We start from the raw sequence: 24,612 nt of genomic DNA on the forward strand, positions 1-24,612 counted from the left end.
ACGCAGCAACACAGAAGAGAGGCGCAGATGGAGGAAACACAGACACAGACAGACACACACACACATGCACACTAACACTCAGAGAACGAGAGAGAGAGAATAGCGAAGAATAATGACAAATTAAAGCAGAGAAACAAACGGACAGCGCTAGCAGAGACGTTATGTGTGCGTGTGAAGGTGTGTCTTATTGTCTTCCTTTTTTGTTTTTATTGTTGTCGTCGTTGAGACGGAGCAAATTGAAGATTTAAAAAAAAGGGGACGTAAACGAGAGGGAGGGCGCCCACCCCCAAAAAAAAAATAAACGGAGGCGGCAGATCAAGGGGCAGGGGTGATGAGAGAAAGGTAAAGAGCACAGACACAGACAGATGCAGCGTAGAAGCAGATCTCTGCAGATAATTGGCCGGCAACGGAAGAGGAGTGGAGGGAGACCAGAACGGAGGGAGAGAGAAAAACAAAGGGCACGGGCACGCGTACTGAGCTGGGCCACACCAGCGAGCAGGGGAAGGAGGGAGGGAGGGGGGTCACGTACACACACGCACACGTGCATATAGGCTTTTACGGGTGTATATATGTGTGTAGGCACGTGTACGCTGGAAGGTAATGCCAAGGATTGTGTGAAAACCTTCTGCCAGCTCTTCCACAAGCGAGGAATTCAAGGAAGAAGAAAGGCGAAACAAAAAGGCTCCGTGCGTGCAGCTGTGTATGTTGTGCAGGACGGGCGGAAAGAGTGTGGACGGAGAGGGGGTCGGTGGCGTTTACGTTGATGAAAGATGTGAAGCGCACCTCGAACAGAACACGCCTGAGCGAAGGACGCGCGGAGGCGTCGGCAGGATCGCTGGCAGTACCTACAGTGAAAAAAAATACGGAAACAAATAAATAAACAGGCGAAACCAAATGTTCAAAAGGCGGGAGCGTTCGTTGATTGAGTCCACCGAGTGTATACAAATATATTTTGGGGGGAAAGGGGGGAAGAGGGAGAGGGAATCACAAAGGTGAGTGAGTGTGTGTGTGTGTGTGGAGGGAGGAGGAAGGGAGAGGGGAATGGCGTAAACTCATGCACTATACCGCAAAGAAAATTTAAGATCCGCCGTCAGACACAAGGATGAGATGGGAAGACACCGCTTGCCGCTTGGGATGACAACTGCCTCCGACAAAAAGGGCGAAATGAAGGCGAAAGATGCAGAGAGGCAGTAGAAGAGAGAGGGGGGAAAGAGACAGAGGGCACAGTAGCGGCGCTTATGGAGCGTGGTTTCCTTTGGACGCCTTCGCAACTCGGATGCCAGTGATGCTGCTGCGTGCAGACCTTTTTCTTATCGGCGTTGCTATGTTCGCCTTTCCCTCTTTCCCCAACCTCGTATGCGCTTGTGTGCACCTCAGCAAGAATTATCGGCGCCAAAGAAAATGGAGGTGGAGGGCAAATAGAGCGGAGGAAGGGGGGGAATGGTGAACACACGGCGAGAGATGCGAAGTTCGCTGAGTATCGTCCTTTATTTAAAAAAGGTGGTACGAATGATTCCTGGAGAGGACACACGTGAAGCGCACACACAAGCCAATAAGCAAGCACGCAGGAGGGAGGGACAAAACGTTTAGCGACACACAAAAAAAAAGAGGGCCGTTTATGAGATTGCGCAAGAGAGCCACGGGGTGGTAATGTGTGTATGTGTGCACGTTTAGAAGTGGCGTCAAGAACTTGAGGATAAGGGCGTGGGGGGAGGGAGGGTGGCCGGATGAAGCAGCAGCAGAGAGCAACAGCTCAGGTGACACAGCGACAATGGCTTTGGGACACACTCGGAGGGAGAGAGAAAAAAGAAATGCCAAACGAGAGAGGCACACACAGACAGGAGTGCGTGTAACCCCTCCTCTCCCTTTCGCTATCAGTACAATGCAGCGACAGGTGGCAGAAGAGCAGAGCTCCTGACGCCTCGTCCAAGCATACACACCTGCACACACACACACACACACACACTGGCAGGAGGCACGAGAACAGAAAGGTACAGATAGTACCGCCAATAAAATTCTGGACGAGAAAGAGTTGGGTGCGAGCGGTGGTAGAGAAGGAATATGGGGAGTAGAGAGAGAGCGCAGTGCTGAAACGGAGGTGATAGGAGAAGCGATCGTGTATAAAAAAAGCAATGGCAACGATGTGGTGCGTATCGGGTGAGGGGAAGGTTGCTGCTCCGCGTATGCGCCGAACGTCACAGAGAGAGAAAATCAAGGGTCAGACAACTACAACAACAGAGGGGCGAGAGCACAACACAATGAAGGAGGCGCCACAGCACTTTTCGTTGGCGAAAAGGGCTTTGCCGCTTTACGTATGTGTGTGTGTGTGAGAGAGAGAGCGGAGGGGCACTGTGGGAGCGACAAACAGTAAGAGAGGAGGAGGCGTGGGAAGGCACGTGGCGTCCCATCACCGAGAAGGACGCGAGAGACGGGAGAGTTTTTTAAAAAAAGGAATAAAGGCAAAGTAAAATGTATAAACGACAGATCGGAACGCGTGCAAAGAAATCCTAAAAGTAATCCTAAGCGAGCAAGGACGAGTCGGGAGGGGGAGGAAGTGGTGGTGTTGGCTGGGAGGGAGGGAGGGAGGGTACAGAAGAGATCCGGCACAAGCTGAGCGAAATCGACAGAGAACGGGGCAGGCCTGATGCGGTGGTGATGGTGAGGCGGGCAGCCGTGGGAGGGGGGGCGGCGTGCCAATTATAGAGGCGCGAGAGGGAACACAGGGAGCGAGAGTGAAACTCGGTTGCATTCACACACGCACACGCAGAAGAGAGGGAGTCCGGCGACGGCAGGAGAGGAGACCGCCTGTCGAGCGATTGCAAGAGAAAATATATGCAGGCGCAAAGGGACATACAACCCCAAATACCAACAAAAGAGAGACGAGAGGCGAAAAAGATCGAGGGTGAGGAGATGCCCAAGACACACACACACAGACACATACACACTCGAACAGGGAGAGAGGGGAGGCGAGGGGAGAGGTGATAAGAGATATATGCGGGTACCCTCATCCAAAACAAACAGAAACAAGAACTTATGGGTGTGTTTTACTCTCCGTGTACGCCTCTGCGTGCGATTGCCCAACGACGACAGGAAAGAGAGGCGACTGCAAAGAAATATGAGTGCACGCGCGTCAATAATTGAAAAAAGGACGCGCTTGTCTGTTCCAATCAAATAAGGGCACCTCTTCACGAAAAAAAAGATTTCTCCGTCCTGTTCCGTTCTTCTTCGCCCTTGGAGAGCGCGCGGAGCTCTTCGTTCAACACGCACACGCTGTCGCTGCCGCCCACTTCTAAAATAGAAAAAATGCGGCCGTAAAAAAAGACGAGCAAGAGCAGCGCGATGACCTTTCTGTGCCTGTCAGTCTGTCGTTTGGCGTGCGCCGACCGTGCGACTCAAGGCAAGCAGTTTGGTGCGCTTCTCTAAAGCAACGGCCCTCTGCAATGAGAAACGAGCAAGACAAAAGTGTCAAGGAGAAAGATACGATACCTGTCTGCTCAGTCAGTCAAGCTCCCGCCCAGGCTCGTTGTCATGCGCTCGCAGGCTGAATGGGGCACTCGACGGAGATGGAAGAGGCACGCCCTAGAGTTATGCTCGTTTGTACTCGTTGCTGTTCTCTGGTGGACCAAGTCAGCTGCACTTCCTCTTCTCTTTCCATGTACGTGTGTGTGTGTGTGTGTGTGCTTACTTCCCTGCAATGAAACGCACGCACCCATACGTACAGTCACACCGAAACAGAGTACGCACGCGGAAGGGGGCAGGTCGCAAAGATCAAAATAGGAGTGTAGCGTTGGCTTCGTTTTTTTTTTTGATCTCTGCATACGCATTATTTAGGGCTTGTGTCGTCTGTTCGTGGATGGGGAGGCCTGCCTCCACGCTCTTGACTCAGTGATCGACCTCCACGTGTACGCAGAGAGCACAACGGAGGTGGAGGGCAAACTTGTATGCGCGGCTGCGGCGCCGCCTCGGGGAGCGTGGAATGCCGTGCAAGTATCCGTGGGGACTTCAAGGCGCGGAGTCCACAGTTCGGGAGGGGAAGGGAGGAAAAAGAAAGCGTAACGACAGCGGAAGGGGAGAAAGAGAGGCCCGGAAACTTCGCCTGCGCTGTTCCAGCTTTCGTGCGCTCGCTTTAATGCAGCGCGCAGGCGCAGACGCATATGCGCGCACACGCCCTCCACTCTCGGCCTTTCTCCCGCGTCCGCTTCGATTCCTTCTCACGTTCAGACGGTACCCAGGTCCACCTCAACTCCAGCGCAAGTTTGTAAATAGGGAAGGGAGGAAAAAAAACGCGAAGCGATGGCACAGAGAGGGGGGAGGCGATGACCGCTGAGCGGGGCGTTCGCGCAGAGGAGCGAACGTATATACAAATAAATGAATATGTATATATATATGTATGTGTGTGTGTGTGTGTGCGCCAGCAAAATGAGTCGGTGGAGTGGAGTGGAGTAGGGGGGAGTGGGGGTGAATGGCACGTACGAATAGCTGCCCAAAAGCACGACAGGCACAGAGAAGGAAAACCAAAACAAAGCAAACGAATACGACAAGGTGAGTGCGGCAATCAGCACGCTTGGGCCGTTTTTTTTCCTTTATATCGTTACACTGCGCCTCTCTTGCTCGGACTTGATGAGCGGGTTCGGCGAGCGGTGTGTAAGGTGGCAGTGATGGGGGAGGGGCGGACGGGCGGACGGACCCAGCGAGCGGTGTGCGTTCCCCGCAAAAAAAGGCGGCGTGGGAATAGCGGTAGAAGAGGTGAAGGCTCGTATGGACCGGTCGGACGACTCCCGCTTGAGGAAGCCCTGCGGAGGGAAGCGGGCACGTGCCTCGACCTGCCAAATGGCAGCGCTTGCTGACTATGCACTCTTATCGTTCCTTCTCTCCTCCCCTCTCCTGCAGGAGCGGCCACAGCTCTCAGCGTATACGGCTGTGCTCCGGTGTGACTGCCGGCCTACGCTCTCGTCTCTCTCCAGTGCTGCCGCGGTCCCTCCCCCTCTCTCGCTCTCTTTCCCTCTTGTCGTAAGCAGAGGAAGCCGTTCACCCCTCTTGCGTGCCTTGGTCCTCTGTGCTTGTCAGCGGAGGCGGCTACCGCAATGATCAAGAAGCCAAGGCACCAGACGGGAAGAGGGGCGAGGAGTCACTACAGTGAGCCGACCAAGCCTTTCCAAGCCGATGCAGGAAGGGCGAGGCAGAGAGAAGAAGCACTGTGTTTCACGCAAGAAAAAAAGCAGCAACAATACGCTCACGCAAGTAAAACAGACGGCTCCACTGTTGAGCCACTCTCCACAAGAAGGACCGCAGAGATGATGTGCATGTGGGTGCGTCCGTGTGCCCGGAAGTATGCCCCGGTGAGTGCCGTACCAAAAAAAAAAACAAGCGGTATAGATGGGGAAATAAGAGAAAACATTCAGGAGCAGCTGGCTGGGGCCAACGTCTCCCTAGCGACCGCCACAGGCACGCAGAGCCCTGTCTCGAGGAAGTCTGCTCGTGGTCCGAAGAGTAAGAAGAGTGCAGAGATCTGCGAACAAGGATCCCTCCAGCGCTTTGCCTCCCCCTCCTCCCCCCCCCGCGACCAGCAGATCCACGAAGATACGCATATAGCTGTCACTGCTCATCTGCCTCCGCGGGGGCGTGTGTGCGCGCGCGTGTGCGTGTGTGTGTCTTTGTGTGTGTGTGCGTAAATCCTTACCCCCTCTGGACGAGCTGTCCGCCATCGAACCAGGCCATGCCTCGAGCGGGCGCTTCCCCCGCCCCTCCACCTCCTCCATCACACGCGTACATGCAGCGCGAGCTCGGCTAGCCTGCACCCCTCGATCCAAGCGATCCGCGCCCAGAATCCTGCTCGCGGGCGGAGGCAGTGGTATCTCTCTCTTGGAAGTGAAAATGAAAAAGGGGATGCTCGTGCAGTGGCGTAAGTCCGTGACCAAGACCGCGACTCATGCAGTCGGCGTCGGTGCCTCCCACTTTGCCCACGTCGAAAGGGCACCATGCCTGTCGATGCCATTCTGTTCGCCGTGGCCGTAGACAAAGTGAAATGAGCGGTTAGCCCGCGAGGGTCCAGTTGCAGCGGCTTATCGGGCCAAAGAAGTTGTAAGGTGCCCGTCTTCCGCCTTTGGAGGGCCGGCGCTGGGCGCCATAGGGTGGGGCGGGAGGGAAAGCCCGCGACAGCAGACACACATTATTTTCTGCGCCGTATTTCACAGAACTGCCTTTGCGGCAGGCCGGGCCCCCGCCTCGACTGCTTTGGACCCCCCCCTCCGCAGTGAGATCGGCAAGAAAGGGCGCTTCAGCGCCTTGTCCCTTCGCCTGTAAGCATATCCTCATTGAAGAGCATGGTGGCCGCCCCTGATGTGATGCCTCTCTCTACTGAACTGCCTCTTCACAGCAAGTAATGAAGCTGCGCGAAACGGCAAAGGCGCTGCCTTCCTGCCGCGTTTGTTTTTTGTCTTCGCCTGTTGAGGTCGCCCGCGGACTGCCGGGGAGCAATGCATTTCAGCACACTCCGCCGCGGCACACAAGAAGGAAGTGTGCAAGCAGAGCTGCAAAGGAGCCACTGTCAGCATACTCGCAGGAGAGCTGCACAAGCTTTGTGCCCCGACCGTGGCCCGGCGTGTTCTCCTTCCGTGCCAAGAAGCGCAAGGTAGCTTCCTCGCGCGATCGCGTAGGGGCGCACGCAAGTGCAGCGCAGCAGCACTATCGTGTCGAAGGGCTACCGTTCGGTCTCACTCGAGTAAGCCCCCGTTGCCAACGTATCTTGGCATACCCACGACGGCTGCGGTTGCGGTAGCGCGAAAAGCGTTCAGGGGGCTCCTGCAATTTTCGCGCCGGCGCTGCCCCACGACCCGGCGCCATCGTAAAGCCGCACTGGCTCCGTCACTGCCGTCCAGAAAGGGGCAGCGCAGATCCTTTGACGGGCCTCCTGTGTGTGCAGCCTGGGAACAACAGCAAAGAAAAAGAGAGGATGTGCAACAGCAGCAGTAGCGGCTTCCGCCCCACAGCAAAGCTGGCAAGAGCCCTGAGCACCTCTTCTTCTCTGCAGCAGAAAGAAGTCGCAGGCGGACCGGAGCTCTGCCGACGCATTAGGGGCCCTGCCAGCGCCGCAAGCTCTACACTTGTCTTGCAAAAGCCTGGCCCCAATGCCTTTCTTTGTTGTTCCCCCGCTCGGGTTAGGTCCGAGAAAAGGGTCGGGAGCCTAGGCGCAAGGGGGTACACTTTCAGTCTCCCCTCGTCGCTTCCTGATGAGCGGCATTGTCCGAGCCGGCCCTTTCGTGCGGCAGCGTTCCGTGATCGGCAAGATCGCGCACGTACAGGGCAGAAGTGCGAGGAGGGTACTGCGAAAATTTAAAAGAAAGGAAAGAGGGCAATACACAGCCCCTCTTGACGGCTGCACAAGGAGTGTCACGCACGCCTCAAGTGAGACTTCTTTTGAAACGTGGGCGGCTACTCGTTCGACTTGCTGTTCCCTTCCGGCGCTCCTCCTTACTGCGTGATAATCTTCAAGGCGGAACGCACATCTTGGCGGATGCGCAGGTAGCGCAGCTTCTCCTCTGCGGGCATGAGCTTCAGATAGCCGAACTCCTTCACCTCGCGAATGTGATCTAAAGGCATGATGAGCAGACTACTTGTTTCCTTGAGCATCTGGAAGAGTACCTCCACCACGGCACCACCAAGCCCAGGTGTACTCGTTAGTGGGGTCATCGCCTCCTTGTAGGCGGTCACATCCTGCTTGTACACAAGCGCACCACGGTCGTTCGCGATGAAGCTCTTTAGGTGGGCCGCAATGCCGCGATACAGGCAGACACCCAACGTACGCACAAAGGATGACGGCCCGCCATCGCCGTACAAGAGCTGCTGGAGGTTCATTGTGCGTGCGCGCGCCCGCACAGCGCTGATGTTTGACACGGACAAGGCGGCGAGGGTCCCATTCAGGGTGGGTGGCATGACGGCTTCCTGAGTGAAAGCATTGCCGCCGCTGCTCTTGAGTGCCTCTGTGGCCGCTGCTCGGGCAGCTTGCTGCTGCTGCACCGCTGCGCCGAGAGCGCCGCCGGCGGCCAGCTGCGTTGAGGTCTGCCGCTGGTGCACCTGCCCATTGGAAAGTCGGATGAACTCAGAAGCCATATCGAATTGGCGTGTGATGTAATAGCAGAATAGAGTGCACGCGCGCGTGCAAGGCGGCGCTACCGCGTCCGTGTCGGTTCCCCTCGGGTCAGCCTTGGGCAAGTAGTCGCTTTTCAGCTGATAGTGCTGCAGAATCGATAGGGAACGAAGCAGAATGGCCTGCACGCACATGTTCAGCACGCGCTCCGAGCGCTCGTCGACGGCCTCCATCGCAGAGCCGCGTGCCTCCTCGATGTCCTGAATCAGCCGTGGGTGCTGCTGCAGCAGCGGGACACAAATAGCGCGTATCGTGTCACTGAGACTCATAAGGGAGGACTGGGCAAAGAGCAGCAGCCGAATGGCGCAATGCTGCGACTCCAGCTTTGACGGCTGCAGCAGCTCTTCCTCGGACTTCGGCTTCACTCGCCAGTTATCGCGATCGCCCCGCAGCGAGTCCAGCACCTTGCGCAGCTCCGCATCGAGGTAGCTAGCGACATAAACGAGCGTCGTCTTGATGAGGTCGAACACGTATGGTCCCGCCTCTTTGGGAATCGCGTACGTCTTCACGCGGTCAGCCACCTCCATCAGACACGTCATCATCTCCTTCATCTTTGTCATGTGCGCCTCGCGCAGGTCGAAAAACTCGTCCGGGACGGTGTGCAGACTACGCGTGTATCGTTCCTCAATAAGCGTGAAGTACCGTTTCAAGAGTTCCAACTCTGTGCGCTGGCGGCTGTAGGAGCCTCGCTGCACGAAGATGACGTCCACAAAGCGACTAAGGAAATCGACCTGATTGGCGCTGAAGAGGTTCCTGAGCTCCCTCATGTACTCCTGGTAAAAAGAGTAGAGGCGCGCCTCCATCGTGTGATGGTAGGCAACTGCATCCGCAACGCGCAAGCCGCAGCGCCGCTTTGTGCGCGGGGTGAGGCTCCCCTCTGCCTGCGTCATCGACGCCGCCTGGGTCTCCGCCAGCTTGATTTGCTGGCTCAGGAACGGCTTGACCACCCCGTCCGTGACACGCAGCAGCAGCTGCTGGCGAGCCGTGTTCGTAGTACCGAAGATGGTCTCCACCACAACCACGTCACGGCGAATGCGGTCGAGCAGGAAGCGGAAGGTCCGCTGGAGCTCCTTGTCGGTATGCTGTCGGTAGTGGTCCATCGCTCGCACCTCGGACACCTGCGGAAGCGGTGGCAGACCTGGCAGTGGCTGTGGGCTCCATTCGCTGAACAGCACCACGCCCAAGTCGTTGATAGAGCGAGAAAAGAACAGCGACAGCAACTCATCATTCGACGGCGTCAGCGCATTGTACAAGGAAGAGATGCGTCCGAGTGTCTTGAGCAGCGCGCGACCGTACGCTTGATACACGGCCGTCTGCGGGTGCTCGTTGTAAAAGTCGTTGAAGCACGTCACGACGTGGAAAAGGTCGGACACGAGCTCCTTGCGCAGCCAATCCACGTATATGCGAACGTTCTTCACGTTGGTGGCCAAGTCACCAAGTTCGTTCGCCAGCAGCGTGAGCCGCTGGCACCACTCGACCTGTGCCTCCGTGCAGCAGCGGAGGGCGAAGAGTCGATCAAGTCCAGCAGCGACGGCCGCGGCCTCGGCGCGCAGCATGCGCACCTGCGTCAGGTCAGCGACGGCGTCCCCGTCCTCGCCGTCGCCGTTGTCCTCAATGGTCGCCACCGCCTCGTTGTCGTCCTCCACCTCTGCCCTCCGATCGCGGACCTGCTCTGCGACGATGCCGCCGCCAGCGCCACTTGGCAGACGCACGGCATCGTCATCGCCCCTGCCGGTCGCGGACTGTGGGGAATACTGAGATGACCGTTGCGGTGAAAGCGAGCGCGCTTGGGCTCGAGGAGAGACGCTCCTACTCGCAGCAACGCTTCCACGCCGCGAGCCGCTGCGAAAGACGCGAGGTCGGCGCGTGGCGCCGGTCGGCTGAGCGTCGGTGTCTGGAACCTCTGCATCTGCGGAGGCAGACCGCTTGACACTACTGTGGCCGACATCCGCCTCCGCATCCCTATCGGCCCCTGCCAAGCGCGAGGAGGCCAATGCAGAGCGTGTAGTGGCAGAGCTGATGGTGCTGCCGAGCCCAGACCTCTTTGCAGTCGAGGCAGGGGCGGCGGCGTTCACTAATGTCGTGTAGAAGCTAGGACGAAAAGCTGACACGCGGCCGGCTGCCCAGCGCATCGTCACAGCTGCCCGCTGGGTCTTGCGAGCGGCCGAGAGGGACTCGAGCAGCACACGCAGCTCTCCGCTGGCAATGCCGGTCATCATTTTGAAGTAGCGCAGCAGTTGCGACACCGACTTGCCACGCTGCACGCGTGCGTTGGACTGGGCCAGATGCTGCTCAATGCCAGCCATTGCAGCCTGTGCATTGCTGACGCGATTCTCGTACATCTGAAGTCGCGCGGAGGTACCCTCGAGCCCGAGCCTCACTGTCGCCAGCCTCCGCTTCTCCTGGATCTCGACTCGTTTGCACCGCACTTCCTCGCGGTGCAGCAGCAACTCCTCCTCCTCGAGCAGCCGGCGAACCTCCTCCGACGCCTCCTCCAGGGTTGAGGTGAGCTGGCCCGCAAGGCTTACATAGTCAGGATCGGCTGCGCCACCGCCACCGAGGCGGCCGTCAGCGTTGCCACTGCCACGCCTGTCGGGCACCACCCCTATTCGAGCTCGCATGCTCATTGGCATCCGGCTGTTGCCGAAAAGAGACGTGCCGTCGCTGCCCAGAAGCTGGGCCACCTCGCTGTCCGCAAGTCCGCCAGCAGCGGCGCTACCGCCACCCCCGTCAGTGCCACTACCCACTCCCTCCAGCCTGCCAGTGATGAGACGTTTTTGTTCTGTGCGGTGCCTCTGCAGCACTGAGTACAAGAGGCGCTGAGATATGTTGTTCACAAAAAGAGCAGAGGAGAAAGCAATGGTGCTGAAAAGGGTGCGGTCCACCATCATCCGCCGGCCGACTACGGCAGACCCCATTGCCGCCTCCGCAGCTGAAGATGTGCTAACCGGCGCTGGAGTTGGTGACGGCGAGGAAACCGCAGTGGCAGCCCTAGACGCAGCGGAGCTGTTGCTGTCATTGTGAGCCACAGAAGCTGCTGCGCCATCGCCAGAACTAGTACGAGGTGCCACAACAGAGGTGTGCAAGCCTGGCTTGCCTTCTGGAAGAGTACCAGCAGCATCAGCGCCAGCGGTGCGAGGTGAAGAAGCCGGCATGACCGACAGACCCGCCAGCGGTAGTGTTGGTGCGCGTGCGACAGGCGTGGCCTCTGGCGCGGAGGTCACGGAGGAAATCGACCGTATCGAAGGCGCAGCTGTCGTCTTTGCCTCGCTATTGCCCCTGTCGTCCTCCCTCCTCGTGCCGGCGGCAGCGGGGCGAACGACGCGGCGCGGCCTGCGCGGCCGCGCATTCGCGTCTCCGTCCATTGGGGGCAGAGCGTTGGATTTGCTGGTACTCAGGCGACAAGGAAACACTTTCAAACATACATAAGAGAAGTGCAGTCGTGGAGGAGGAAGATGAGCCCAATAGCCGCGTCCTCGTGAAAGGAGGTCAGTGTCGGAATGGTACTGACGCTATCGTGTACTGCATTGTTGATGGGTCGCCGTGCACGTTGTCGATGTGGAGCGTGCGTGTGCAGGTGTGTATGAATGTGTGTGTGTGTGTGTTGGGGGGAGGGGGAATGCGTTACCCAAGTCGAGAGCAGGAGATGGACGTCGACGCGGATGGCGCAATGGACATGCAGAGGTGCAGGAGCGCCGCGTATGACGCAGGAAGCCGCGAGCACTGGGTTGGATTGTCGGGCCGCATTTCATGATTCGCTGCCGGGGGAGGGGGGAGAGAGCGGAGCGGAGGAAGACCAGCAGGCAGCAAGAGGAACGATCCTTAAAAGTGTGTGCACGCGTGTGTGTGTGTCTTTGCGCGTTTACCCCGCATACATCAACTTTTCCTCCCCCGCGCCCATCCCCTTTGCGCCTTTGCGATCGCTAACACACACAGCGACAGGCACACACATAGAGAGATGTATATGTGTATGCCTGGAGAGCGAGAGCGAAGCCAACACACCCACGATCACGGGTAGACACCGCCTTTCTTGCTGATACTACGCTATGTGTGTGCCCGCAGACTCACACAGACACATAGGCAGCCAGGCATGCTCCAGCACTCTGTGAGGCGGCGCAACGGATCCTCACTCCGCTCGTTGCGTCGTGGCTTCAAAGGCCCCCACTAGGATTGCATACGCAAGAAGAAGCGTTCCGTGAGTGGGGAGGGAGAAGCAAGCGAAGCCGAGACAGCCACAGATCAGCAGCTTCCGCAACGTTTGCGCGCACGTTAAGAATCCCCTCTCATCTTTTTTTGTTTTTGAGGTGGGAAGAGGAGCAAATACGGAACAGGTGTGGGCGCTTCTCTGCTCTGGGGCCGCTCCCCTACTCCACCTTCCCCCTTTTTCTCGTACCTTCCCCCAGCTTCGGCGGCGGAGTAGCGCAACCGCTAGCGAGAAACGTTTCACCCGCCCACCCCCACCACACACACACACGCACGCACAGAGAGAGAGAGTGCGGGGGGAAGTCGTCCATGCTGCGAAGCGCCCAAAAAAGCGTGGGCGGGCCCCACCCGTCTGTGAGAGAGGTGAGGAGGAGTAGGTGAGCGTGTACGGGAGGGATGCGGTGGATGGGTAAAAAAAGGCTCAACCGCGCACACGAGAGGGGGGACAGAGATGCATATATTGTGCGCATGCGTCTAATGAATCACTTCAGTAACGAAAAAAAAGAAGAGAGGAAGGCTCCAACAAAGGGGAAAAAGATGCTATAACAAGATCGAAGTTTTTTGCGTCGTTGCCCATAGACAGCGAACAGCCCGCGGTACGACCGAAACAGGAAAGAAGCATTTGGGAGGAGTGCGCCGAAAACGAACGAGTGAGCGGCGATAGTCGTTCGAGTACGAGGGAGACAGAGAAAATTAACGGCATTCGTGCACGCGGGTCAGAGAGAGGGGGGAAGAGAGCACAACTCAAGGTGGCAGGGACGGAGGAAACACATTGACACCGCCTCTCCCCCCTCTCACACCATCCCCCAAACGAGCATGTAAACGCAATGTGCTATTCACCCAACACACACACACATACACACACACAGCACACACACACAAACATATTACGAAGAAAAGCATCAAGCAAGCGGCTTCCTCCATAAAAAAAACAGCGAAGGAGATAGAGGGGGGAGGAGAAGGAGGGGATAACACATCACACACAGCGCACACACACACACATATATGCGCGCGAGGAAATAGGAAAAAAAGTCATCATCATCGTCGGCCTTCTGTTCTCCTTACTCTTCTCCGCTTGACGGTGTTTGTGAGAGTGTGTATTCGTTCGTTTCACCTTGTTGCGGTCGTCGCCTCCGCGACCCCATTCCCAGCACATACACCAAGACACACCGTTCAAGCGGAGAAGGGCGCTGCAGTCCACATCTGCCGGCTCCCCTCGGGTGATGCTGGTGCGCGCACGCACCTTCGCGCAGGAAGGAGAGGCGTGGAAAAATGACGACGAATAGAAAAAAGAAAGCAATGACCATACAAACGCTGAGAGAAACAGATGGGGGAGGGGGGAAGGAAAGACAACAGCGAAGACGGACGAGATGGTGATGGAGGCAGTGAAGGGCGGGCAGGACGAGGAGTGCTTCGTCTGCCAGCTCCCGTTCCTACACACAAGGGAAGCGAACGAAGCAGGCGCCGGAAATACCCACATCACAGAAGTGCGAAGCAGCAGATAGGGAAGATGATGATGAGGGAGCGAGACAGAGAGAGAGACTATCTGGCACTCTACGGGCATGCAGGTTCGAGTGCGCAAGAGCGGAAGGCCGGGACCACGTGCCGCTCGCGTTTCGTCGAATACTTCCGCTTCAGAGGTGTGTGCTATGCGATGCAGCCTTTCCTTCAGGAGGCCAATGGCGCGGCCCACCGTTTCGAGGGGCCGACAACGTGTCAGCTTTTCTTCTTGGCCGCCGTGGTGGCCGCAGCAGCTGTGGCGGCGGCCTTCTTCTTGCTGCCGTTGCTGCTGCCGCTGGCGCTGCGCGGGGCCGATTTCAGCGGGCTCGCTTTCCTCCTGCCGCGCATACCAGGAATGCAGAGGCAGCACCAGACGCAGATGAACAACGCACACATCGCCACAATGACAACAAGCAGGAAAAGGCCAACGATGGCATTGTAGAATACAGTGTCCGCGTCGACAAGGAGATCTGAGAGAGCCTCCAGTGCACTGCTGCTGATGTACGCCCAATCGCCCCGTTGTGCTGCGGCCACGGCAGCTTTGATAGCAGAGATTATGCCGTTCGGTACTTGCATGCCGAAGATGTAATACGCAAAGAAGAGCTCTATCCAGACCTTGTACACACACTCGTAGATCATCACTGCCGCCACCATTGGGGGCAGCACGAAGACAGCGACGATGCCAGCGGCGGCGCAAAGGCCGATCGGAACGGCAGCGTAGCCCACCATGGAGAGCGCCTTCTTCGCCAGATCCATCACCGGCACATCCCGCCATTCGCCAAACGCCGGTAGCAGCTCAGCGTACTGGGCTTTCGCCCTCGCATAGTAATGCTGCGCAGCCTTCGTGTACGACAACACCGCAGGGGTGTACGAGTGGAGGATGTAGTTCATCACACCCAGCGCCGTCTGGCCGAGCAACCTGACGTGCGCGGCGATGAGACGATAGAAAATGATGTACTTCTGCACGTACTCGCTTGAAGAGAACGGCTGGGGCTGGGCATCAAGCCATGCCTGCGACTCAGCGATGCACGTTTTAGGGACGCTTCCGCCATAAAAGCGAAGCGTCTCCATGTCGTAGACGAGCAGGTCGTCAAGCCTCCTGGCCAGCTGCTCTTCAAGCTTGGAGGCCTTGTTCGGGGCGTGCACGCGAGCCTCATTCAACTCCGATCGGGCATCTCGAACGGCAGCCGCCGTCTTCTTGCGCTTCTCGTGCACACGGAAAAGGTACTCCTCGACGCTCGCCGCGCATCCCTGCGGCAGCTCCGTGGCCGTGAAGCGGATCTTGTCAACCGAGTCGATCTTCCGCTTCAATTCTTCTCTGCGTTGACGGCCCTCGGCGGCCCTGCGATAGCGCTCCTCCCCCTCCGCCACGCGGCGCCGCTCCTGCCTCTCCTGACGAGCCCTCTCTCTGGCCTCGTTGCGATGGTGCTCTTTCTCGCGACGCGCCTGCTCCACGGCCTCGCGCTCTCTTACGGCAGCTGCCTCAGCGCCAGCCTCAGTCGCACGTGCCGCAGCAACCTTTTGTGCAGCCGTGACTTGCGCCTCATCGCCGGCAGGTGCAGCTGCTGTTGCAGCAGTGGTTTTTTTCGTCGTTGAGGCACCGTCGGCAGCGGGCATGTGGGTAGCGGTGGCAGAGGGGGCCACATCTTCCTGGGCACGCACACAGGCCAGCGTAACACTCAAGAAAAGAAGCACGACGGCGACGCACCACAGCGTGCACCGACGCGACACCACACGAAAGTGTTTCATTTATGTGCGTCTGCTTCGCGTTGCCTGTGTTTCCGTCTCCCTGCCCGTAATGTGCACCTTCGAATGCCTGCGTCTCGGATTCGCCTCTACTGTCCCCTCGGCACTTCCTCGTTGGTAGTAGGGCACGCTTCAGAGAAAGAGGGTGGGAGGTGGGGGTGCGCTTGGAGACGCAGCGCCAGCTTTCTGTGGCAATGTTGCTATGACGAATCCAGACGGTGTGCCAGCGGGGCACGTGTGCGGATGGGTCTGTGTCGCTGCGGTGGGTGAGAGAGAGAACAGAAGAGGAGAAACACGCGAAACGAAGAAACAGCCGAGATGGCACGCTGAGCAACCAGATGAACGTCCGCGACAGCAATCACGAACAAAACTCACGAGTCGCCTAACCAGCCGCGTTGGCGGAGATGAACACGCACGGCAAGCTGGCCCTTACGGGGTTTTTTTGGAGCGGAGCTGTGGCAATACCAGGGTGAGTGCGCAGCACGCACAACGTAATAGCTGAAGAAAACGTAGAGTAGTCGGTAGAAAGTACCCGATCACGTAACAATCGACGAGAAGGCACTCCGCGTACAGCTGCGGTACTTGTGATGGTGATGCAGTAGCCGGAGGGTGCGTGGAGGTGAGCACAACGATATAGAAGAGTTGGAGCAGCAATAGAAATTTCAATAGACAGAGCGAGAAGAGATAGCTCAAATACACAATGAAAATAAACGGCGATGACGCTCAGACCTCCGGTCCTCCTCTCTCTCTCTCCGTGTGTGTGTGTGTGTGCGCGCGGTGGCACTGCCCCTCTTTGTCCCTGAGGCAAGGGGCTGGCTTCAATACTTTGCCGCTATGCCATCGAAATGTTGGCTTTCACTTTTTTCTTGTTGTACGTCCGTGCGCTTTCCTTCCTCTTTTTTCCTTTCTCTGCATCACGATGTGTGTGTGTGTGTGTTTCCGCAGCCGTGACATCACCAAGAGCGCCCCCCCTCCCCATGTGCAGGCGCGTTCCAGTGATTGAGCCACATACGCATCCAGCACGCAGAGGGGACGGTCGTGGGATCACCATGTGCGGAGTGGGTGCGCGTATGACCACACACACACACACAACAAAAAAAAAGAGTGAACGAAGAAGAGCGGAAGCGACGTCGAGTTTATGTGGGTCATGGGGCGCCATGTGCCCGCCGGCAATCCGGCCAAGAAAGCAAATGCCGCATGCAGGCAAAAGAAAAATTATATATATATATATATAATATATATATACGGAGGAAGAAGCGCAGGAGGTCGATGGCAGCCGGTGATTGCTGTGCTCGAGGAAAAGCCGTTGCACTTGACCGGCTCAGCTGCTCCCCTTCCCACCCACCCCCGCTGCACCCTTTCCACCTTTTCTTCCATGTCTGTTCAGCACTTCCTCACAACAGCGCCTGCAGTGTGCGTCACTCGAAAAGGGGGGAGTCCGTCCCGTAAGCAGCGTTAGAGACGCTGTGCGTGTGCTTACGTGATGAGTGCCTGCACGATACGTGCTCCGCTCTACCCCATCTCTCCCCTCCCCCTTCTTTGTTTTTCACGCTGCATTAGCGGCGTAGTGCCACGGTCGAGAACTTTCGATCACAGCTGGTGATGCTCCGGCCCTGCCGACCCGCCTTGTAGGCGGCATCGATGATGGGCAAAAAATCGTACAAGTCTTCGAAGGCGAAGAAATTTATTTTATTGTTGTTGCCCGTTCCCACGTCGACGCGGATGTGACGATTTCGGTAGAAGAAGAGAACAGCGAACGGGTCACGGTCGTGGCCCAGCTCGTAGAGGTCATTGAAGGCCGTCACTTCACGCGTGTCGACAAAGTACATGATGCAGTACTTGCGCACCTTGGGTGCCAGCTCGCTGAGCAAGGCGTCCATCTGACGCGTGCGCAGGTAGTGTTCGTCGGCGTTGGCCGACAAGAGGGCGGCTGTCGTCGCCGACGGTGCCGCACAGGGCTCGTTTCCAGCCGCATCAGTACGCTGGCGCTTGCGACTGGATAGCGTTGCCGAAGAGGACCTCAATAACCCTTCCACCGCCGTCGAGCTCGACGCTGCGGCGGCACGCCCAGCATGCCGACTGAACTCCTCCGCTTCGTCTTCGGTGGACGTGTAGCTGCTAAATCGAATCAGCACCAGCTTGTCTGCGGAGTCCAACACGATATGACGGTCAACGTCCCATGCACTATGCAGGGTGACGATATTGGCCATTCCTTCCAAAACCTCAGGATGCGCTGCGCAGACACTGGCACGACCGCTTCTTTGGCGCGAAGGAGCTTGGGGACGGCAGCGGATGCGTGCCGTTGAGTTGCGCTCGCCGGAGGGTCAGGGATATCATCCCCAAGGGAGGCGGCATAAGTGTACGTGCAGCAGAAAGAGGGAGAAGCGGAGGGGGGAGGAAAAGGTGGTGATGCTCAGCCATTCTCCATCGCCGCGAAGGCAGCCAGGACAAACGCTCGACAAGTAGGGAAGGATGTGCAGGCGTGCTCGCCATGTGAGCGCCGGGGGCCAGTAAAGCAAAGAGAGAGATCGGGAAAAAAGTGATAAAAAGGGAGACGAGGAATAGTGCGCCAGGAACAGCGCACGAGCAGCCGCATGTCCGGAAATAGCCATGCTCTTTCTGTCGAGCTGGAGGTCGAGCGCAGACGTGCGCGCCAGCATAGCTTCGAATGTGGGCCATTTGTGTTTCCCTTCATGTGCGCGTCATGAGACGCACAAGTTAACGCGAAGCGTTGCGGAAGAAAGAGGAGCGGCATCAGCAGCAATCGGCGTCCTCGTTCAAGAGAGCTTGCGCGGCGTGAGAGAGAGCGCACACACAAATGAACGCCGGCGAGGAGCGCTATGCATGCGTGTGTGCCGTCGCTCCAATGCGTTTCCCTGCAAAGTCACTCTGCGGCAGCATAAGAAGCGACACGGGATCGGTGGCGCTCATCATTCGCTGCGGTAGGACAGAGAACGGGTGCGCCAGGCTTCCAACAACTGCTAACCGTCCCCTCGGCTAGGCATGTGGAAAGGCCTGTGGCAGGATTCATGGTGTACGGCAAAGGGGATGTGGCCGAAGGCAGGGCAGCTTGGCGTTGAGCTGTGCCCCGATGGAACAGAGTGGGAAGGGGAGAGGAAAGGAGCGACGCGAATCTATTCAGCCCGTTGATCAAATACAGAGAGAGTAACAGAAAAAAAAACGCTACGCTGCAGGCCCCAGCCCCGCACCCTCTCGTAACGGAGAGGCGTCGCTCGCGCGCCTTTGGGAAGGGGGAAGGGGCAGGGGACATCCCTCTCCCACTTCGCGACCAGGCCGAGCAGGCCACGGAGGCATGGGGTGAAGCCGGGGACGCACGCCGCGCTATCTCCTTTCACGGAGCGAGTGTCATGCCGTTCTCTCAGCTTCACCATGTCACGGTACACCAGGAGGTGATCGACTGCCTCGATGCACGGAGCCTTCTGTAAGCCAAAGAGGCATCTACAGAGGAGAGAGGTTGCAACGGGCTTCGGCATCGTGCCCATAAAGCGCTCCCTCGCCGATGAACAAATGTGCGGCAGGTGAGGCACTGGAGATGCTTGACGAGGGGAGAGAGCATCCGCAAAGAGCGCCCTGTTCCCCCAGGCGCCCACCGCATGCTTGCGTGCCTAGAGGAGGGCATCACTGCGCTTGTTCAGCTCACCTGATTCGAGGGTAGTGCCGTCTTGGGTGTGCCTCACGCGCATGAAGCCACTGCACCTGGACTCTTCTTCAAGGAGAGAGACGACAAGTATCTGTGCCGCTTTGCAGTTGGCATGCGGGCATTTTTTTTTCGGAGAGAGGGGGAGGGGACGAATCTGAGGCGCAGCAAGTGTGGACACTGCTGATCGACGAGCGCTTTATTTTTTTTCGCATTCTGGCGGTGAGGGCAAGGATGCAGACCACAGCACCGCAAAAGCTCCCTCCTGCCAGTAGGAGGAGCTTGCATGTGCTGTGCCAGCCACACCCACGCCCAGTGATAGAGAGCGCAACACATAAAAACAGAGGGACATCTTTTGAATGCGTCACGTGCCACCCTGGCGCGTTTGTTGCGCCCGCCAGGGCACGCACGACCGTCTGTGAGGGAGGGTAGATGGGGGTATCGACTGACCACGGTCCAGACGTCCGTCTTGCATGCGTGGCATTCCGGGCCGGTCACCATCACCCTAGGCGCGGAAGCCGCATCGCGCGCGACGCCTTGCGCTGATGCCGTCGAGAATCAAGATCTTCGCAGCCCACATACCCTTCGACTGTAAGAGAGCCGCAGGGCGATGGGGGGCGCGCCCTCTCCGAAAAAAAAAATAAGAAAAAAACGCGGGAGGATTATAGAGTGAGACGGCTACAGCGGCAGAGGCCCCTAACAGAGTGAGAGCGCTCGGCATCCCAAAGCAAGCGGCATGGCTGCTCTTTAGCGCGGGGAGGAAGGGGGAAGGGCAAACCTCGATGTTTCGAGGATCACGAAATGTGAGGGTAACGCTCGCGGCTACGTCGATAGCGCGTCCTGACCCGCACCGGCTCACGGTAGCCACCACGAGGACGCCGTCCACTCCTGTCAGAGAAGGCGAGAATGTTTCCTGCCGAGGGCCTCGGAAGTGGTTCGTACTGGTATCGGGAGGTGGGGCGCCCTCCGGTGCACATGGCATGTACAATGAGCCAGCTGCACTGCCTACTCGGGTGAAAGCGCGGTCGAGGACGGGGTAAATAAGGACGAGGCCCCGCGGGAGCGCCAATGCGCAGCTTCTGACTCCGTGAAGGAGGGGGGGTCGGGATCGGGGTCGCAGTAGACGCGCGTGCACAGCGCGCCCCGCCGACCGGAAAGACAGAACTGAGCGAGCAGGCGCTCTACCAATGAGAGCACCAGTTGGGAAGGGCGCTGGTGATGGCACTCGATGACTTTGGGGGGGGGGGGGTCGTCAGCAGCCAAGAAGAATTCTGAGATCAGTCCCGCGGGGAAATGTAATGAGAAGGGATGAGGCTCTGAGGTGAGGGGGGATCGCGCCGGAGATGGAAACAATAGAGGCACGACCATATGTCAGCTGACTTGGTCATCCTACATGAGTGACGGCAGTCGAGCACCGGTTGCCACGCCACAGGGCCGGCAGGAGCTGTTCGCCGAATCGGTCGCGCGCCAGTGAACCCGTGTGAAACGCAGGCCCAAGATGTATCGAAAGTGGCCCTGTAGCAATGCATCTTGCCATGAAAGCACGAGCTTGTCCAGCGTCACATTGCTGCAGGTATTTCTCTCCAGCACTCCGGCACGTGAGCAAAGAAAGACCCCACTCGCTTCCTCGCCCTTGACGACTTTCCGCCATGGCCCTCCTCAGGGCGGCTGCTTTGCTGCGGAGGCCAAAATGCTCTCCACAACGATCTGCACGAGCCACGCGCGCTGCACATCCGACGCGGCCGACTCAGCATTCACAACTTCAGCCGTGATTAGCGACCCCGATACCGCGGCAGACGCGGTGCCGACGCCGCCAAGCCCAGCATGGCGTCCACGCCTGCCTGTGCCCCGATCGTAATACCCACCCCCGGTGTCGCGCCGTAGGCTACCACCACGGCTCCCGCTGCGGAGGCTGTACAGCTGATAGTTGCCCAGCCCGGCCCCGCTGCTCGATGACAGAGATGTCGCTGTCAAGTTCAGCTGCGAACGAACACGCTGCCAGATGCGAAACTCAGCGCACGGCTCATCACTGCTGATGATCACCTCCTCTTCGTGACGTTCACGCTGCCCTGAGGTGGGGCAGACGTTCTGCGTGGCCACCCGGTATTTGTGCAATACCTTCGGCGCCACCGGCATCGTGTCAGTCCCCGACGTCGCCGCTGTGGTGACGATCGGAGAGAGAGGAGATGATACCGCAGGCGTTGTGGAGACAGGGAAAAGGGAGCCGCCGCTCCCGGCGGGGCCCGCTGTTGCTGTCGGCGTCGTCGGGGGCGTTGATGACGCCACAGTGGAGCAACATGCACCCGGAAGGAGGGGATCGCAAACGGTGAGAACGGCCTTGGTGCCGATGATGCGCAGTGACTGCTGAAAGATAGACAAATCGCTGTTCTCTTCCCCGGCCCGATCGAAAGCGCCACTGCCGGACGCGGCGATGTGGAGAGAGACGCAGAGGTAAGACGGACGCGCGGTTGCGGCGCTGCCTGCTGAAGATTCTTGCCCCTCGCTGCTTTCCGGCGTGGTCCCCTCAATGCCGTAATACATCTCCGCCTGCACGCAGAGTGGACGATGCGTCTCAGAAGCGCGGCGGAGCACACGGCCAACCACCATATCGGGGCAAGTCCAGTCGAGCAGGTGTAGCAAGACCGCTACAGCATCCCAGCCAAGGCTATCCATGATGCCAAGCGACGCGGCCGCTGCCGAGTCGGCTGAGGAGGGGTTTCCGCGGCCAATCACCACCATACTGATGCGGTGCACCGCGCCAACAACACTCGCCGCTGCATTCACAGCGATAGAAGTGGGGGCAGATGACTTTGGCGCTTGCCTCGCTTCCCCTTTGGGTGTTGGCAAATTCAGTGCGCCTATCGTGGTAGCGGTCGCTGAGCTCTTCTCAGAGGTGGATAACCTCTCCCACCCCATGCCGCCGCGGCTGACCCCCTCTGCATCTTTGAGTGCGCTACCGAGACTCGAACCCATGAAGTCGAACACCGAGAAGCCCCCGTCACTGCTGACTGCCGGCGCCGCCGCTTTGGTGGACACTGTCGTGAAGACGCTCCTACCGCCCCCCGTAGACTTCGAGGGGCTCAAGGTCGAAAACGCCTGTGCAGCCGTCTTGCATGCGGCACGCTGCAAGCCTAGCGACTTACGCAGTTGTGCCACCGCTGCCTCAGACCAACCACGCCGGCAACCCCCGCCGCGGTAGAGGAAGAGTCGCCTCATTTCCGGCCTCCCACGCATCGCGGCAGCGGCAGCGGCAGCACAGGTCGCCACCGTCTCCGCCGACAATGCGCACCCCACAACAATCTGCTTATCACGCTCAAGCAGCCACAGCAGTACCGCTCGAGCACCAGCCTCATCGCAGTCCGCGCCGTAGTCGACGAGATAGATAACCTCCACGTCGTCCACGAGCGAGTTAGCAGCGGTGCCGGCTGCCGCAGCATTCGGGCTGAGGGCCGCCGCACCCGATCGCGTAGGCCAAAAACCCGGGCTCGCCACCGCTGTTGGCGAAAAGAAAGGGGCTCTGCCGTGTTCGGCAGGTCCTTGGTCCGTGCCGTCGCACTGCACACCCAGCAACGGCTTGAAGAAATAGCGCCACGCTGTGGCGATGATGCAGTTCTCCTCTTTTTTGCGTGCAGAGTACGACGAGCCACTCACGCTAGCGAGGGTAGACGAGATGACAGTGGTGCTTGTCACGCTTCTCCTTCTTGATTCATCCCTCGCGCCGCCCTCGGCGGCCGACTCAGCCGCGCCATCCGACACGCACACACGAACGTCAACAAGGGGCGTTTCCCCTCCCGCCGCGGCACACGTCTTGGCCTGTGGGAGACGATAAAACTGCACGCATCGTAACGCAACGGCACAGGCGGTCTCCGCCGACGCCCTCTCCTCCGCGTCGCTGACAGCTTTGGTGACGGTGGTGCTTCGCAAGGAGTTGCTGCTGTGACTCACCTTGGCATCCCCAGTCCCCACGACAACGCTGACACGGAGGCCGCTGGCGTGAATGGCCCACCACTGCTGAAACACACTGAGCTCTGTGCCGATGACGGCAACGCGCGGCGTTGCACAGCCTCCGTCAGCGTCACCGCTCGCCTGATACAGCAGCCCACCACCACTGAGCCCAAAACTGCCGCTGACACTTCTGTCGCCGCCGTAGCCACTGAGACCACCGCCGCCACGAGCATAGCCGGCTGAAAATAGGCCAGAGTCGCGTGTCACGTCGCCAGTACTGGAAGGCAATCTTGTCGAGGCGCCGCGCACGCTACCTCCAATCTCGCGAGCGCTAAATCCTGCCCAGTTCATGGCTGCGGTTGTCAATGAGGTGGTGAAGAAGATTTCGATTCAACAGTGTCCACGTGTGCGTGTGTGTGTGTGAGAGAGAGAGGCAGAGCAGGTGGCACACGGTACACATTGCGCCAAAGGGAAAAAAAGAAGCGTCGAGCGTCATTGGCATGCGTGAAAGGAGAGCACCATGGGAGAAGGTGAGAGAGAGAGAGCAACGCAGTCTCGAGTGCCTGCGAAGGCGGGGAACAAAGAGCCACGCGGGCCAGCAGGCGTACTCCCGTTTCTTTTGTCCCTCTACAAAGCCATCTTAGGCGCCATGATACGGAGCAGCCACTCCAAGTGCTTGTATGATTGCTGAGCGCGCACACGTGCCTGGATCCCAGCCGTAGACGCCCAAGCCCAGAGCGCGAACCGTGCAACGCTGGCATACTCGTACATGGGGGAAGTTGTTTGCCTTCATAGCTTTGCTCTTTCATCCATTCCTCCTCCGTTGTTGCGTGGTGGCAGTGCTGTCACCACCCTTGTTCGGCTGAATATATATGTTTCGCTGCTTTGGCCTTTGCGGCTTTCTTGTGTGAGGCAGGCGGCTTTCCACTTTTCTTTTCTCGTTGATGTTGCCGGGCGTGCATGAGCTAAGGCGTGGGGGGGGGGGGGTTGGATGAAGCCAAGAGCTACGCAAGCTGGCGCCTTCCAGCCCGCCCATCGGCCCCTTCTGTCACCGGCTTTTCGCCCTTCCCCCCCTCCCTCTCGTTTTCCTCCCGCATGAAGACATGCAGCGACACAAAGAAAGGCAGAGAGACGGGGGAGGGGGCCGGTTGGTTAGAGGGGCCTTCAGTTGATGTTGTGAGGAAGTCCGTTGAGCGGTGGAGGGAGGGAAGGGCGGTGAATGGGTTCGCACAACTTCTAAACGGAGCGAAAGGGGGGGTGAGTGAGTCGGGCCGTCTCACCCCGTGAAGAGCACTCGGGAGGGTGTAAAGAGAGGGAGTCGGTAGGGAAGGGGAGGGGGGGGTGAAACCGCCTCACGGGAAGGCTAACCGCAGTAGGGAAGAAAAAATCAACTCAGCAGTGACAGTCAAAGAGC

The 24,612-nt window shown here is 58.5% G+C and overlaps 4 protein-coding genes across 4 annotated transcripts; all 4 read right to left on the reverse strand.

The window, feature by feature from the left end:
* Positions 1 to 7,470: 7,470 nt before the first annotated feature.
* LSCM1_06074 (uncharacterized protein) lies at positions 7,471 to 11,511 on the reverse strand (the record flags this gene model as incomplete). The annotated part of the gene is made up of 1 exon (XM_067323506.1): positions 7,471 to 11,511. The coding sequence occupies one exon, from the start codon at positions 11,509 to 11,511 to the stop codon at positions 7,471 to 7,473; it is 4,041 nt and encodes a 1,346-aa protein (XP_067178611.1).
* A 2,554-nt stretch (positions 11,512 to 14,065) lies between these two features.
* Positions 14,066 to 15,598, reverse strand: LSCM1_06075 (uncharacterized protein; the record flags this gene model as incomplete). Its single annotated transcript, XM_067323507.1, has 1 exon — positions 14,066 to 15,598. One exon carries the CDS (start codon positions 15,596 to 15,598, stop codon positions 14,066 to 14,068), a length of 1,533 nt encoding a protein of 510 aa, XP_067178612.1.
* A 1,553-nt stretch (positions 15,599 to 17,151) lies between these two features.
* LSCM1_06076 (uncharacterized protein) lies at positions 17,152 to 17,805 on the reverse strand (the record flags this gene model as incomplete). The annotated part of the gene is made up of 1 exon (XM_067323508.1): positions 17,152 to 17,805. One exon carries the CDS (start codon positions 17,803 to 17,805, stop codon positions 17,152 to 17,154), a length of 654 nt encoding a protein of 217 aa, XP_067178613.1.
* Positions 17,806 to 20,912: 3,107 nt separating this feature from the next.
* On the reverse strand, positions 20,913 to 23,549 carry LSCM1_06077 (uncharacterized protein; the record flags this gene model as incomplete). The annotated part of the gene is made up of 1 exon (XM_067323509.1): positions 20,913 to 23,549. The coding sequence occupies one exon, from the start codon at positions 23,547 to 23,549 to the stop codon at positions 20,913 to 20,915; it is 2,637 nt and encodes an 878-aa protein (XP_067178614.1).
* Between the last annotated feature and the right edge of the window lie 1,063 nt (positions 23,550 to 24,612).

This window comes from Leishmania martiniquensis, chromosome 23, assembly GCF_017916325.1.
Source record: "Leishmania martiniquensis isolate LSCM1 chromosome 23, whole genome shotgun sequence".
Taxonomy (NCBI): domain Eukaryota; phylum Euglenozoa; class Kinetoplastea; order Trypanosomatida; family Trypanosomatidae; genus Leishmania; species Leishmania martiniquensis.